Source organism: Schistocerca gregaria, chromosome 11 (assembly GCF_023897955.1).
Source record: "Schistocerca gregaria isolate iqSchGreg1 chromosome 11, iqSchGreg1.2, whole genome shotgun sequence".
NCBI lineage: Eukaryota > Metazoa > Arthropoda > Insecta > Orthoptera > Acrididae > Schistocerca > Schistocerca gregaria.
In genome coordinates this window covers 108,043,961-108,058,722 of record NC_064930.1, presented here as the reverse complement: position 1 = coordinate 108,058,722, position 14,762 = coordinate 108,043,961, and the positions used below count along the sequence as shown (strand labels likewise).

The following is a 14,762-nucleotide window of genomic DNA, read 5'->3' as shown; positions in this document are numbered from 1 at the left end:
CTTGTCAATAGCATTCAACATTTCATGTGTATAAAGAGCTAGTTGTGTTTCACAGGAACGATGTTTTCTATATCCCTGTTTACTGTGTGTCAACAGACTGTTTTCTTCGAGGTAATCCATAATGTTCGAACACAATATATGTTCCAAAACCCTTCTGCATATCAATGTTAATGATATGGGCCTGTAATTTAGTGGATTACTCCTACTACCTTTCCTGAATATTGGTGTGACCTGTGCAACTTTCCAGTCTTTGGGTACGGATCTTTCGTCGAGCGAACGACTGCTCTCACCGTAGAGGAACATTTAGTGCTTTCTGCTTGGATTCACAAGTGTCAAGACATAAAGAAGACGGTGACAGACATTTCGAAGGATTTCACTGGCGTGAAATCGCCACCGTCAGGACCCACATTACCCAGACGGGAGAAGTCAACTTCTGCGAAGAAGTGTCTTCTCAGTGCAGAATATACTGGCAGGCATTCCCCTGAAACTGTGCAGTTGTGGTGGAATCATGTGAATGATCACCAATGAAGTGAAAATGTAAGTGGTCTGCAGAATTAGGCGACCAGCAATCGACTATGTGAGACAACACGTGGAGTCAGTTTGAAGGCGAGCTGAAGTCGTTTACAGGGTCAATTATATTTCCGTGATCACAGAATACCGTGCTGAGATGCCGTAGCTGCACTCTGATTTTCACCCAGGTTTCCCCTCAAATATTCTGCAATTCTCTGAGTCAAAGGCATCTTAATCTGCGAATCGTCTCTCTCGTAATTTGAGTATCAGAACAATATGTTTTTCCATCTAATTTAGCAATACTTATGTGTGTATACAAGTAGTAACATGAAGCATTACAGAAATTTACGTGACGAGCAAGAAAATACCTGCGGTTCAGAAGGTGAGTCAGATCTTAGGTCGTCTTCACGAGGCTCCACTTTACACTCGACTCCTTCAAAAAACTGCAACAAAAAATGTTATACTTTAGCCTTCTTCCTCCAACAATACTCCACACACTACATACATAACAAAGACACAAACTGTTGAATTTGTAACAGTTAAGTTTTGAAGGCAGAGAACTGGTAACTGCAGAATCTGCTAAATTTCTGGGAGTCACCATAAATAAAAACTTGTCATGGACTGATCATGCGGATTGTTTACTGAAGCAGTTAAATAGTGGATAAAGTAAATTTTAAGAAAAAGGAAGAAATCCAACCCAATTAATCATCTTTTTATATTGTTATGTGCTTCTGGTAGCATCCATATGCTTTATTTTAATGTATCTTGTTTTAAGGTATACTTAGGTAGGCACATAATTATTAATTGGTGAGTTACCAATGTTTCAATCCAATGATTGTAAATAACATGTCACGTGACAATAAAGACTCTATTCTATTTGATTCTACATCTGGGGAATTACATTAACAACTATTATCAACACTAGTTGTATCCAGCTATCCATTGCTGTGGCCCAGTCTGTTTGGATACAAAACTGCTAAACATGTGCGAGAAGTAGATGTACACCCTAATCTTCTCCTGCACCTCCTCTTTATGTCCATCTTCCACCCCTCCCTGTCCATCACCTTCTCCTTCCCTCCATCTTCTCTTGCCCCATCTTTCCCCTTCTCTCTATCTATCCCCTGCTGTCTCCTCCCCCCTCCCCTCCTCTGTCCATCTCTTTCTATCTGCTCTTTATGCCCACTTAAGTTAGGGGAGCACCCGTCTGAAAAATCATCTCCATCTCTCTCTCTCTCTCTCTCTCTCTCTCTCTCTCTCTCTCTCTCTCTCTCTCTCTCTCTCTCTCTCCCCGCCCCCCCCCCCCCTCCCCCGCGCCCTTGAGCCTTGCTTATTGTTATTGCACATTCAGATACTGTAGTCAGTCTGAATGGTTAATAGAGTCATGCAAAATCTGAAGTAAATCGATCAAGCACTTCTTGAGATTTTTGGTAACCATGTCTCCCTGTTACTTTTTTCCAAATGTGGTGTTTTTCAGTGCCAGATTTGGTGTGAACACAATCATATCCAGGCTGAATTTTTATATATAAAGACATACAGACTATGATAACCAGTGAGCTCTGATATGTGGGGTGATGCTTAGTAGTAAAGTACATGTAAACAGAAATTGCCTAACATGTGAACTTTCCTTTTGAGTCTGTAAGTATCTACAAGACACTTATTATTTTCGAACAGTTGCATTCAACAACAAAGAAAGTTCACATGTGATAAACAACATACTGATTAATGCTCCTTGTTCGGTTCATACTGACAGGTACATCAAAAACAGAGAGCAGAAACTTAACACTTTCCTGAAAGGCCGATAACCAGCTCAACGCGTTAAATCCCCTGCATACGTGAGTGAAAGCGGCCAAATGCCATTCACTCGCACTCAGCTACAAGTTATGCTGGAGGAAACACTTATTTGCTCCAGTGTAAGTCAGGCTGTCCTCTACCACGGTTTGAGCTTCCAGGAACAGACAGCCTTTGAAACACAATGTCCTCAGATAGACAACTACCTTTCTTACTTGTGTGGCCACAACCTGATTTAAGACTTTCTAATTGAAGACATGAGGTCAGCTCACATGTCAGGTGTGTAAACTGTAAATGTCTTGAATATGTGACTGATGAGTGGGAGTTCAGTGTAGTATCATGTTACTGTTGTTCACGAATATTGCGATATTTGGTTTGTGGGGCGCGCTCAACTGTATAGTTATCAGCACCAGAACAAATTCCCAATCTTTTCACTCTCCAGTCTTGCCATTTTTCCCAAAAGATGAGCATACAGCACCGCACGTGTGCTGCTCGCGTGCAGTCGTCGACTGGGGCAGTGACGACAGCCGGCAGGTTGCGGCAGTGTAGTGCCAGGCTAAGCTGCAGACGTTGAAGCGAAGAGACCACTATGTACCGGAAAATGCAGAGTGAGTCAAGGAAATGCAGAAGTGGAGATTTGCTATCTTTTAAAAAGGAATGGGAGAATCATTTTTTCTTTGTGCAAAAACGTGAAAATTCTAAATGTATAATATGTGACAGTGTTCTCGCTGGTCATCGGAAGTTTAATATTGAACGTCATTATAATAAATTTCAATATGTTCCTGTACTTAGTGCAATAAAAGAGGAATTTCTCAAGCGATTTGGGGATATATCAGACTTATCCCAAGGTTTTGAATAGTTCTCGAGAGAATTTGCTGTTTCTGTAGTTGCAAATGGAATTAATAGATCTACACTGTAGATTCTAGAGAAAAGTTCTCGTATGAGAGACAAGTTCCTTTTGGCAAGACGTGTAATAGATTTTTATCACGACTTTCCACAGCAAGAGTTTCCTCGTCTCCATCGTGAAGCCGCGAAGATAATATGTTTGGCTCGACATACGTTTGCGACAGATTTTTTTCTGTTATGAAAATTAATAAGTCTCGGTTAAGAGCAAACATCAGTAATGAAAATTTACGTAACTGTTTGCGTTTGTCTGTATGTAGAAATTTTGTTCCAGACATTATACATATTGTAAACTCCACCTGTGATAATTAAATACAACGTATCGTAGGTAATAGGTACTCTTTCAAGCCATGATTTCTTTCAAGCACTCGTACTAACCTTATTACTTCATTCAATAAAGCAAGCCAGGAAAAACAACGCATTACAGGGGAAGTAGCGGAGAGGCGGTATGGTGGGGAGGGAAGCGGGTGGCCAGCTTGCCCCTGTGTGCACGCAGAACACCTGTTAACTGCACACGTGCATGTGCACCGAACACGTGCAGGATTCATGCCCGCCCCTGCTGCAAACCGATGATGATAAGGGAAAGGATGAAACCTTGCACCGATGCACAAGCTATGTGCCAATATATGCCATTCCAGAGGAGTAATGTGTATCCCTACACCTTCGTATGGAAGGCATGACATTTACACAAACATACAAAACAGGATGCCAAATGTAAAGGTACAGATATTAGTTATTCGTTTTATTTTTTATTTATCTTCAGCTCGGGATGCGATCACAGATACGTCCCGAGAGGAAATACCTGATTGGGCACCGAAATAAATGTTCCACGTAGTGCAGGCCTGTCTTCAAGAAGAACAGAGTCCCAAAGCACAGGCACGTGCATAATGAAAGTCAGTTAACGAAATACATTGAAACAATGTCTGTTACTCATTACGATTTGATATATTGAACTGAGAAGGCGTTAAATGCATTCTAGGTAATGTATGTTTTGTGAATAGAAGTCGTAAGTCATTAACTCAATGGGACTTTTGCAAGTTATTTCAGGCAAATTTGGTGTAGCAATTTTACATTTTAATATAATAACACGCAGAGCAGAGGTTTGAGAAACATCAAAAGTCGTATATATAAATAAAAAAAAAATAAAAAAAAAATAAAAAAAAAGGATAGACGGCACAGCTACTCCTAAGGTTTGGAGTCATGAAGAATACGACATGATGAGTCAGTGACGACTGGGAAGGAGCGCCCAGTCCCCAGCGGACATGTATCCAAGTCCGGTGAGGCGGCCAGTCAGTGGATGGTATTTAGGCGGTTTCCATCTGCCTCGGCGAATGCTGGCTGGTTCCCCTTATTCCGCCTCAGCTACAATATGTCGGTGACTACTGCGCAAACAGAAACCCCAGAGTCTTGAAAAAATTGAACTGCAATGTATAAAACAGCCACGAACGTCTAATTACTTTACAAATGAAAAATGTATTGAATAACTGCCTTTAAACATTTAAGCAAGAAAAAGTTCTAGAAAGGTTTAAAACCAGGCTTAAAGTTTGTCTGAAATATCTAAGTGATCTCATTACGATACACTAGATGAATATAAACTGAGTAATTTGCATGCCATTTTAAGAAAGAACTAGTTTTTCACACATTTAAATAATGGGTGTCTGGGAAGTAAGGACGAATTTGAATTTCGGCCATTCTGTCATAAGACTACTGGCAGCCGTAGTTTTTTCACGTTTCTTGTCTGTATTCCAATCAACATTGTCAAAAGCTTTCTATAAGTCCATAAATGCTAGAAACATAGATTTCCCTTTCCTTAATCTTTCTTCTAAGATAAGTCATAAGGTCAGATCTTCCCCGAGGTTGGCTTCTACCAGTTTTTCCATTCATCTGTAAAGAATCCGCATTAGTATTTTGCAGCTGTGACTTATTAAACTGATAGTTCAGTAATTTTCACATCTGTCAACACCTGCTTTCTTTGGGATTGGAATTATTATATTCTTCTTGAAGTCTGAGGGTATTACACCTGTCTCATACATCTTGATCACCAGATGGTAGAGTTTTGTCAGGACTGGCTCTCCCAAGGCTGTCAGTAGTTGTAATGGAATGTTGTCTACTCCAGGGGCCTTGTTTTGACTCAGGTCTTTCAGTGCTCTGTCAAACTCTTCATACAGTATCGTATCCCCCATTTCATCGTCATCTACATCCTCTTCCATTTCCATAATATTGTCCTCAAGTACATCGACCTTGTATAGACCCTTTATATACTCCTTCCACCTTTCTGGTGGGAAAAAAAAACCTCTTCTTATAAACAGGTAAATGCAGAACTTCACTGCCTGTTGTATGTTTGTACATTTTATTTTACCTCTCTTTCATGTTAATTATTAAAATGGAGTAGCTTAAGCCTAGTTCATATGACGATACTAGGTTGCAGGCAATTGCGTTACCGGCCACTGCGCACGCGTGCCTCGCTTTTGTGCAACTCGTCGGTGAAACTAAACACTTTCGGCACGTTCCAACTTTGGCGACACCAGTCGAACGAGTTTTGAGGTTACATGTGTTTGCAGAGTGTAGACAAACTGAAATGCGAAGTGGGGAACGGAGAATAATGTTCGTTTTTGGGATATCTAAGCTCTGCACAGGTGCTTGTGGGATTTCAGTGATGCCGATTTAAAAAATAACCAACATATTGCTGCCCCCGAGACCGTCATGTGCGATGAGAACGTAGATGGTTTGACAATATCTGAGCTGCAGTGCAAACTTTATTGAGTTAGGAGAACACATACAACTGAACTAAGAAAGATACAAACAAGTGTAATTCTATCTGTGGCAATGCTCTCGTCTACAAGACTAAAATGCCATTGTTTCAGTTGGCCAGCTCTTAGTTAATGAACATTGTTGACGGGGGGAGGGTGGGGTGGGGGGGAAGGCTACACAAATTGAAAAGTTGCATTCTTTATTCAATATACATCTATTTAAAACATCGCAGTAGTGCTCCCCATTTACATATGTTAGAGTTTTGAAATTTTGCCCCTGTCCAGTCTAACTTCAAGAGAGTAGTTTGCAAACCATTCTCTTCTTAATGTTAATAATTATTGGTGTTAATGAAAAACCCAACTAAAAACGCATCTTATAACATGCCGAGTGTTCTCGATTGTAATGCATGCAATACAGTATGTAATTTCAGCTCTGGTGACAGTGCTTCATGCATTACAATATCTTTACTCCTTATCACACAATTAACTCTCTTAGAAGAAATGTAAACAATTCTGGCGACATTCTGAGATAATTAAAAGAACTTCTCGGGTCTTCCATTATAAATTATTTCAGCAAGGAAGCTGAGCAACTGAGCTGACATCTGTTCGTCTAGTCACAAATCGAAACATGTTTCTCATTTTTTTTTTCTTATGCAGCAATTCCACACAACAATCTTTAACCCTTTCAGGGGCAAAATAAAAAAAAAAAAAATAATTTTTAATTTTCCCTTGTTTATATTGTATTAATTTTCATACAGTGAGACAAAAAAAAATGTAAAAATTAAATGAAATATACATAAACTGAACACATAGAAGGTGGTTTCAAATGGAACCACCACAACATTCACAGAAATAAATGCATTATTTTAGTTATTATTACAGTACATATAGTATTAATGTAAACAGAACAGTATTCTGCCTTTAATAAATGCGTAAAAGTTACCTAATACAGAAGAATACAGTCACAATTTCAGAACAAAGACGTTCACGTGCAGCGTACAAAAATGGCTATCCAACTCGTCTCACTACCTGCTAATATATACAGATTTGGAAGCGGTTCCAGTGACAGCCGCTAGATGGCAGCACCAACTAGGCTGCTGAATGGTGTCCTCAAATGTAGCCACTGCCCTTTTGCCACAAAATGAGAAAATTGTAGGTGGTTTCAAACAGAACCACTTCCCCTAAAAAGGGTTAACTCCATCACAACTCGTGTGAAGTGCAGACACGACTCGGGGACCCACAAAACGACGAAACTGAAGTGTATACTGGTGGCACGCATCTACAGTCAAATATGAAACCATTTGCGTGCAACTCATTCCACGCAACGAGTGGCGCAACCCGATGTCGTCGTGTAAACTAGGCTTTAGTATTTTATCAATTTGTAATTTTGAGTAATCTTAGTTAAAGCTTTTGACAATGTTGACTGGAATAGTCTCTTTCAAATTCTGAAGGTGGCAGGGGTAAAATACAGGGAGCGAAAGGCTATTTACAATTTGTACAGAAACCAGATGGCAGTTGAGGGGCATGAAAGGGAAGCAGTGGTTGGAAAGGGAGTGACACAGGATTGTAGCCTCTCCCCAATGTTATTCAATCTGTACATTGAGCAAGCAGTAAAGGAAACAAAAGAAAAATTCGGAGTAGATATTAAAATCCATGGAGAAGAAATTAAAACTTTGAGGTTCACCGATGACATTGTAATTCTGTTAGAGACAGCAAAGGACTTGGCAGAGGAGTTGAACGGAATGGACAGTGTCTTGAAAGGAGGATATAAGATGAACATCAACAAAAGCAAATTGAGTATAATGGAATGTAGTCGAATTAATTCGGGTGATGTTGAGGGAATTAGATTAGGAAATGAGGCAGTTAAAGTAGTAAAGGTGTTTTGGTATTTGGGGAGCAAAATAACTGATGATGGTCGAAGTAGAGAGGATATAAAATGTAGACTGGTAATGGTAAGGAAAGCGTTTCTGAAGAAGAGAAATTTGTTAACATTGAGTATAGATTTAAGTGTCAGGAATCCGTTTCTGAAAGTATTTGTATAGAGTGGAGCCATGTATGGAAGTGAAACATGGATGATAAATAGTTTGGACAAGAAGAGAATAGAAGCTTTCGAAATGTGGTGCTACAGAAGAATGCTGAAGATTAGATGGGTGGATCACATAACTAATGAGGAGGTATTGAATAGGATTGGGGAGAAGAGGAGTTTGTGGCACAACTTAACTAGAAGAAGGGATCGGTTGGTAGGACATGCTCTGAGGCATCAGGGAATCACCAATTTAGTATTGGAGGGTAGTGTCGAGGGTAAAAATCATAGAGGAAGACCAATAGATGAATGCATTAAGTAGATTCAGAAGGATGTAGGTTGCGGTAGATACTGGGAGATGAAGAAGCTTGCGCAGGATAGAGAAGCATGGAGAGCTGCATCAAACCAGTCTCAGGACTGAAGACCACAACAACAACAATGTAAACTTAGTAAGTCAGTGGCGGGCAAGTATTCAGTTACTTCAGATGCTGTGTGATATGCTTTATTCAGTTACCACGTATGGTAGTGAAAAGATGAACATGTATGTAAGTTACTCTGTGTCGGTCTGGAAGAGTTTGTAGGAAATCTTAAACATGCACAACTAGTCAAACTTCCTGGCAGATTAAAACGGTCTGGTGAACCGAGACTCAAATTCGGGACCTTTGCCATTTTAGGGCAAGTACTCTACTGACTGAGCTACCCGAGCACAATTCACGACCTGTCCTCGCAACTTTACTTCCGCCAGTTCCTCGTCTCCTACTTTCCAAACTTCACAGAAGCTCTCCTGTGAAACTTGCGGGGCTAGTACATCTGGAAGAAAGGATATTTTGGAGATGTGGCTTGGCCACAGCATGAGGGTTGTTCCCAGAATGAAGTCTGGAAAGTACAAAATGAGCGAGGGCAGAAGTAGAGCTCTGAGGGTGGGTCACGAGTCACGTTTGGATGGCTCGGTCGGTAGGATTCTTGCCTGCAAAAGGCAGAAGTCCCGAGTTTGCATTTAGGTCAGGCACAGAGTTTTAACCTATCAGGAAGATTCATATCAGTGCACACAATCTGCTGCAGAATGAAAAATTTCATTCTACAGTTAGTTTGTTAATCATTGCTGGTTGTAAACTTTCTGGAAATTCTTGATCACTGCCAAGATATACATATTTGATACATATTTGATAACAGTCCACTATCATTGATGATGACAGGAAGGATTTAACAGGGTGGATAATCAAATTTGGGGGTGAAAAAAAAAGAAAAGAAAAGAAAAGATCACTGAGAATTTTAGTTGTTGGGAGGAAGATTGGGTAATGAGAAGGTCCTGATAAATTGGTGGTGAGGGGCGGGGGAGTGGTATCACACAATATTGACTTTTCTTTTATTTTGGCTGAGACATACGAGAGGTGTTTGAAAAGTCCGTGCAAAAATAAAAACTACTTACATGTTTGGGGTAAACCCTTTTCATTTTTCGACACAGTCTCCTTTTAGACTTATAAACTTCGTCCAATGCTGTTCTAATTTGTTGAACCTTTCCGAATAATAGGAATTGTCCAAATCTGCAAAATAGCTATTAGTTGCCGCAATCACCACCTCGTTTGCATAAAATCTTTGTCCCGCCAGCCATTTCTTCAAATTGGGGACCAAATAGTAGTCCGAGGGAGCCAAGCCTGGAGAACAGGAGGGATGTGAAACGAGTTGGAATCCTATTTTCATTAATTTTGCGACCACAACTGCTGAGATGTGTGCTGGTGCATTGTTTTGGTGGAAAAGGAATTTTTTGCAGTCCAACTGTCGGCTTTTTTCTTGCAGATCGGTTTTCAAACGGTCCAATAACAATGAAAAACATGCAACTGTAATAGTTTTACTCTTTTCCAGATAGTCGATGAGGATTATCTGTTGCGAACCCCCAAAAGACACTCACCGTAACATTTCCGGCTGAAGGAATGGTCTTCACCTTTTTGGGTGCAGATTCTCCCTCGGTAACCCATTGTTTAGATTGTTCTTTGGTTCTCAGGTGTATAGTAATGTATCCATGTTTCATCCACAGTAACGAAACGATGCTTAAAGTCCTGCAGATTCTTCCTGAACAGCTGCAAACCATCCTTGCAACACTTCACACGATTCCGTTTTTGGTCAAGCGTGAGCAATCGCGGAACCCATCTTGCAGATAGCTTTCTCGTGTCCAAATGTTTATGCAATATATCATGTACCTCTACAATCTCAAGCACCTTTAACTCTTCTGTCATTCATCACCATATCATCGATTTTAAACTGATTTCTGGAGTCGTAACCTCCACAGGGCATCCAGAACGTTCAGCATCAATTGTGCCCATATGGTCACTCCAAAACTTTTGCAACCACTTATAAACTGTTCTAATCAAAGGTGCAGAGTCAGTGTAATGTTTATCAAGCTTCTCTTTAGTCTCCTGAGGCGTTTTACCTTTCATAAAGTAATGTTTAATCACCACACGAAATTCTTTTTCGTCCATGTTTTGACGAATCACTAGACTTCCTCGATTCACACGAATGCCAAACACAAAGAAATAGACCAATATGGCTGAAACTCGGTGTGCATACTTTGCAAAGATGCTACTAACTAAACATGACCTCGATACGCGCCGGTGGTGCCACCTCTTGGACTTTGCAAGAATTTCCCAAATGCTCCTCATACTAGCAGTAAGCAGTAGTTCAACCACAGTTTTTAAAATATCAATAATTTATATGGAATAATATTAATATAATTAACACAATTTGAAATTTAAATTTCAGTGCTAGGTTAAAAACACAGGATGACTGGGGATTTTTAGAAATTCTTGGAACTCACAGAGATTTGGCTGAATTTTCTCCCAATTCCAGGTTTACCGGAAGAATCGCCATCCTGATTAAGGCTAACATTCTACAAGACTGATGAGGCACCACATTAGCAAGTTACACACACTCAGCACATTTCATGAAATGAAAGTGACAGAGTTCATCCCTACCTAAGAAAGCACTGTGTGACAGTACGTCACATAAATCTTGACATTTTTAGTGATTGTAAATCGTAGTTTACGTATTTTATGAATATAATTAGTGTAAAAGGTACACACACTGTTTTGTTTCGCTATACGGAAGGCAGCCATTGAGCGGCTACACATATTTTATGCAAGTTATTAGTATTTATTGCTAAAATAAACTTCTTTTTATTATTACAAAATGAATTTCTTTGTAATAGTTTTCACCACAAATGCTCGCAGTGGCTAAATATTTTTAATAAGCATTTTTTCAGTAATTTCTGCTGCGAGAAGCTCATCTTCCTATGCAGCCTCTGGTCAGCCACTACGCACCGAAGTATTAATTTATTTTTCAGTGTTAACAGTAACTGTAAATGCGAGAGATTTTGTTATAAGAAACTTTTTAAATTGCAACAGATAATTAATTTATGTTAAAGTTCACGTTTTTAAACTATACAGATACCACGAGTTTAGTAAGTTTTATCTTGGCCGCTCCACGGCAACAATCGAAGTTCTCTCAAGCCTTGCTTTGCAATCAATAAATAGAAATTAACAAAATTACATTCAATTCAGTTAACGGCAACTATATTTTAGTCATCACATTCAAAATCTAAAGTTGGTACATGAATAACTGAGGCCCTTCAAGAGCCTGTTTCATATTTACTTATACACGTAAATAAAATTGATAAGAAAAGACAATATCCCTGCAAGAAAGAATCATGCTGATAAATAAAAAATATATAAAATATATTTGTAATTTCCTTTGTATGTGACGAAACGAATCCCAAACGGACGTCACAACTACAATAGTGACACCATAAATTGTTTAAATCTCGCATCCGTTCTCAAACAAAAATTCAGCAACGTTTACATTATCTGATCAAAGGTATCGAGATGATCCTATGTAATGTGGCACTTACCATCTGCTATCAAAAGAGGCAGATAGGAGGAATTGGGGAGTATAGTGTTGTCAGTAGAGAATTGTTACTAGAGGAAATGATCACGCACGAGAGTTCAGTAACTTTGAACACGGTGAAGTCATTAGTTTCACCCTAGTAACAAATTCACGAAGGAAATTTCAAATCTCCTAAAGCAGTCCAAGTTAACTGTTGGTGATGTGATTGTGAAATGGAAATGCAGAGCAACAACATACAGCAAAACAAAGTCTGGGAAGACCTCATGTACAGACGAGCTGGGACCACGGAGGATTGCAGAGAATGGTTGTAAAAAATTGCATGAAATCAACAAAAGGAATCATTAATGTAAGTAAGGTTACAGTATCACTGCTTAAAACATTTATTGTTTATTGCAACAGCCTTTCCAGAAGATTTCCATTTACAAGTTACTGTGTATACAAAGTTTGACAATTACAACATGCTATAGTTCTGTGGGAATTTTGGACCTAATTTTTTATAAGAGAAGAATTTCTTGAGTTATGGAGTTATAACTGAAAGTGCAATCACAATTTTCATTATCATGAATTAAATACACAACTATCTTGTAATTAAATATTATGCTTCTAAATTATGTAAGTAAGAGGGAGACTTACGTCTATGTTGTCCTGGCGTATACTGGGTGCCCCATCTATCTTGTCCACCCAAAATATCTCTGGAACAATAACTGCTATTGGAAAATGACTTTTACCGGTATCAATGTAGGGCTGCGGCCCATGAATGTACATATTTGGAAACATTCTAAAATGATAGCATGTGTGTTTTTAACACAAACTTATGTTTTTTCAAATGGACCTATATTACACATGTCAATCACATCGCGATTACGGGCAGCATGGGGTTCACGCCTGAGCCTCAGGACGTGCGCTAGAAGCGCATGTCGGGTGTTTCAAGCGTCAACTTCGCGTCTCAATATCTCAGGATGTAATGGGAATATTGTGAAGCAATCAACGCCATTGTGTATGTGCTTTGTCATGCTATGGTTTGCTGAAGAAAAAATATAGGAGGTCCATTTAAAAAAACATAAGTTCGTGTTAAAAAACACATATGCTTTCGTTTTAGAATGTTTCCAAATATGTACATTCATGGGCCCCAGCCCTACATTGATATTGGCGAAAGTCATTTTCCAATAGCTGTTATTGTTCCAGAGATATTTTGGGTGGACAAGATAGCTGGGACACCCTGTATATATCATCTGGTGTGACTGTATCTGGTGACTGCGCACGTTATATTTCACATGAATTCTGAAATACCGATTTCATATCAATTTTGTTCTGTTTTATATAGATATTTTAGGATTTTACAAGATATATAATGAGAACAGTCACCAGATACAGTCACACCAGATGTACATACACTATGTGATCACAAGAATCTGGACACCACCAAAAACATAAGTTTTCCATACTAGGTGCATTGTGCTTCCACCTACTGCCAGGTACTCCATATCAGTGATCTCACTAGTCATTAGACATCGTGAGAGCAGAATGGGGCGCTTCACGGAACTCACGGACTTCGAACGTGGTCAGGTGATTGGCTGTCACTTGTGTCACACGTTTGTACGCGAGATCTCCACACTCCTAAACATCCCTAGGTCACTGTTTCTGATGTGTTAGTGAAGTGGAAACAGTAAGGGACACATACAGAATGAAAGTGTACAGGCCGACCTCGTCTATTGACTGAAAGAGACTGCCGACAGTTGAAGAGGGTCGTAATGTGTAATAGACAGACATCTATCTGTCACACAGGAATTCCAAACTGCCTCAGGATCCACTGCAAATACTATGACAGTTAGGTGTTGTTGTTGTTGTTTTTGTTGTTGTTGTCTTCAGTCCTGAGACTAGTTTGATGCAGCTCTCCATGCTACTCTATCCTGTGCAAGCTTCTTCATCTCCCAGTATCTACTGCAACCTACATCCTTCTGAATCTGCTTAATGGATTCATCTCTTTGTCTCCCTCTATGATTTTTACCCTCCAAGCTGCCCTCCAATGCTAAATTTGTGGTCCCTTGATGCCTCAGGGCATGTCCTACCAACTGGTCCCTTCTTCTTGTCAAGTTGTGCCACAAACTCCTCTTCTCCCCAATTCTATTCAATACTTCATCATTAGTTATGTGCTCTAGAAATGTTGGAATACGTGAGGCAATACTGACCTTACGACTTACCTTAGAAGAAAGATTGAGGAAAGGCAAACCTACATTTCTAGCGTTTGTAGACTTAGAGAAAGCTTTTGACAATGTTGATTGGAATACTCTCTTTTAAATTCTAAAGGTGGCAGGGGTAAAATACAGGGAGCGAAAGGCTATTTACAATTTGTACAGAAACCAGATGGCAGTTGAAAGAGTCGAGGGGCATGGAAGGGAAGCAGTGGTTGGGAAGGGAGTGACACAAGGTTGTAGCCTCTCCCCGACGCTATTCAATCTGTATATTGAGCAAGCAGTTAAGGAAACAAAAGAAAAATTCGGATTAGGTATTAAAATCCATGGAGAAGAAATTAAAACTTTGAGGTTCGAGAATGACATTGTAATTCTATCAGAGACAGCAAAGAACTTGGAAGAGCAGTTGAACGGAATGGACAATGTCTTGAACGGAGGATGTAAGATGAACATCAACAAAAGCAAAACAAGGATAATTTAATGTGGTTGAATTAAGTCGGGTGATGCTGACAGAATTAGATTAGGGAATGAGACACTTAAAGTAGTGAAGGAGTTTTGCTATTTGGGGAGAAAAATAACTGATGATGGTCGAAGTAGAGAAGATATAAAATGTACACTGGCAATGGCAAGGAAAGCGTTTCTGAAGAAGAGAAATTTATTAACATCGAGTATAGATTTAAGTGTCAGGAAGTCGTTTCT

The 14,762-nt window shown here is 39.5% G+C and overlaps 1 protein-coding gene across 3 annotated transcripts in view; it reads right to left on the bottom strand.

The window, feature by feature from the left end:
* LOC126295356 (uncharacterized) overlaps positions 1–14,762 on the bottom strand; it is a 150,899-nt gene that overhangs the window by 103,534 nt on the left and 32,603 nt on the right. For all 3 annotated transcript variants that reach the window (XR_007552465.1, XM_049987827.1, XM_049987828.1), the window contains one exon: positions 879–953. Coding sequence is in view for 2 of the 3 variants with exons in the window: in XM_049987827.1 (XP_049843784.1) it covers positions 879–953 (75 nt within the window). In the remaining variant the exon portion in view is untranslated. The remainder of the gene's footprint in view (positions 1–878; positions 954–14,762) is intronic.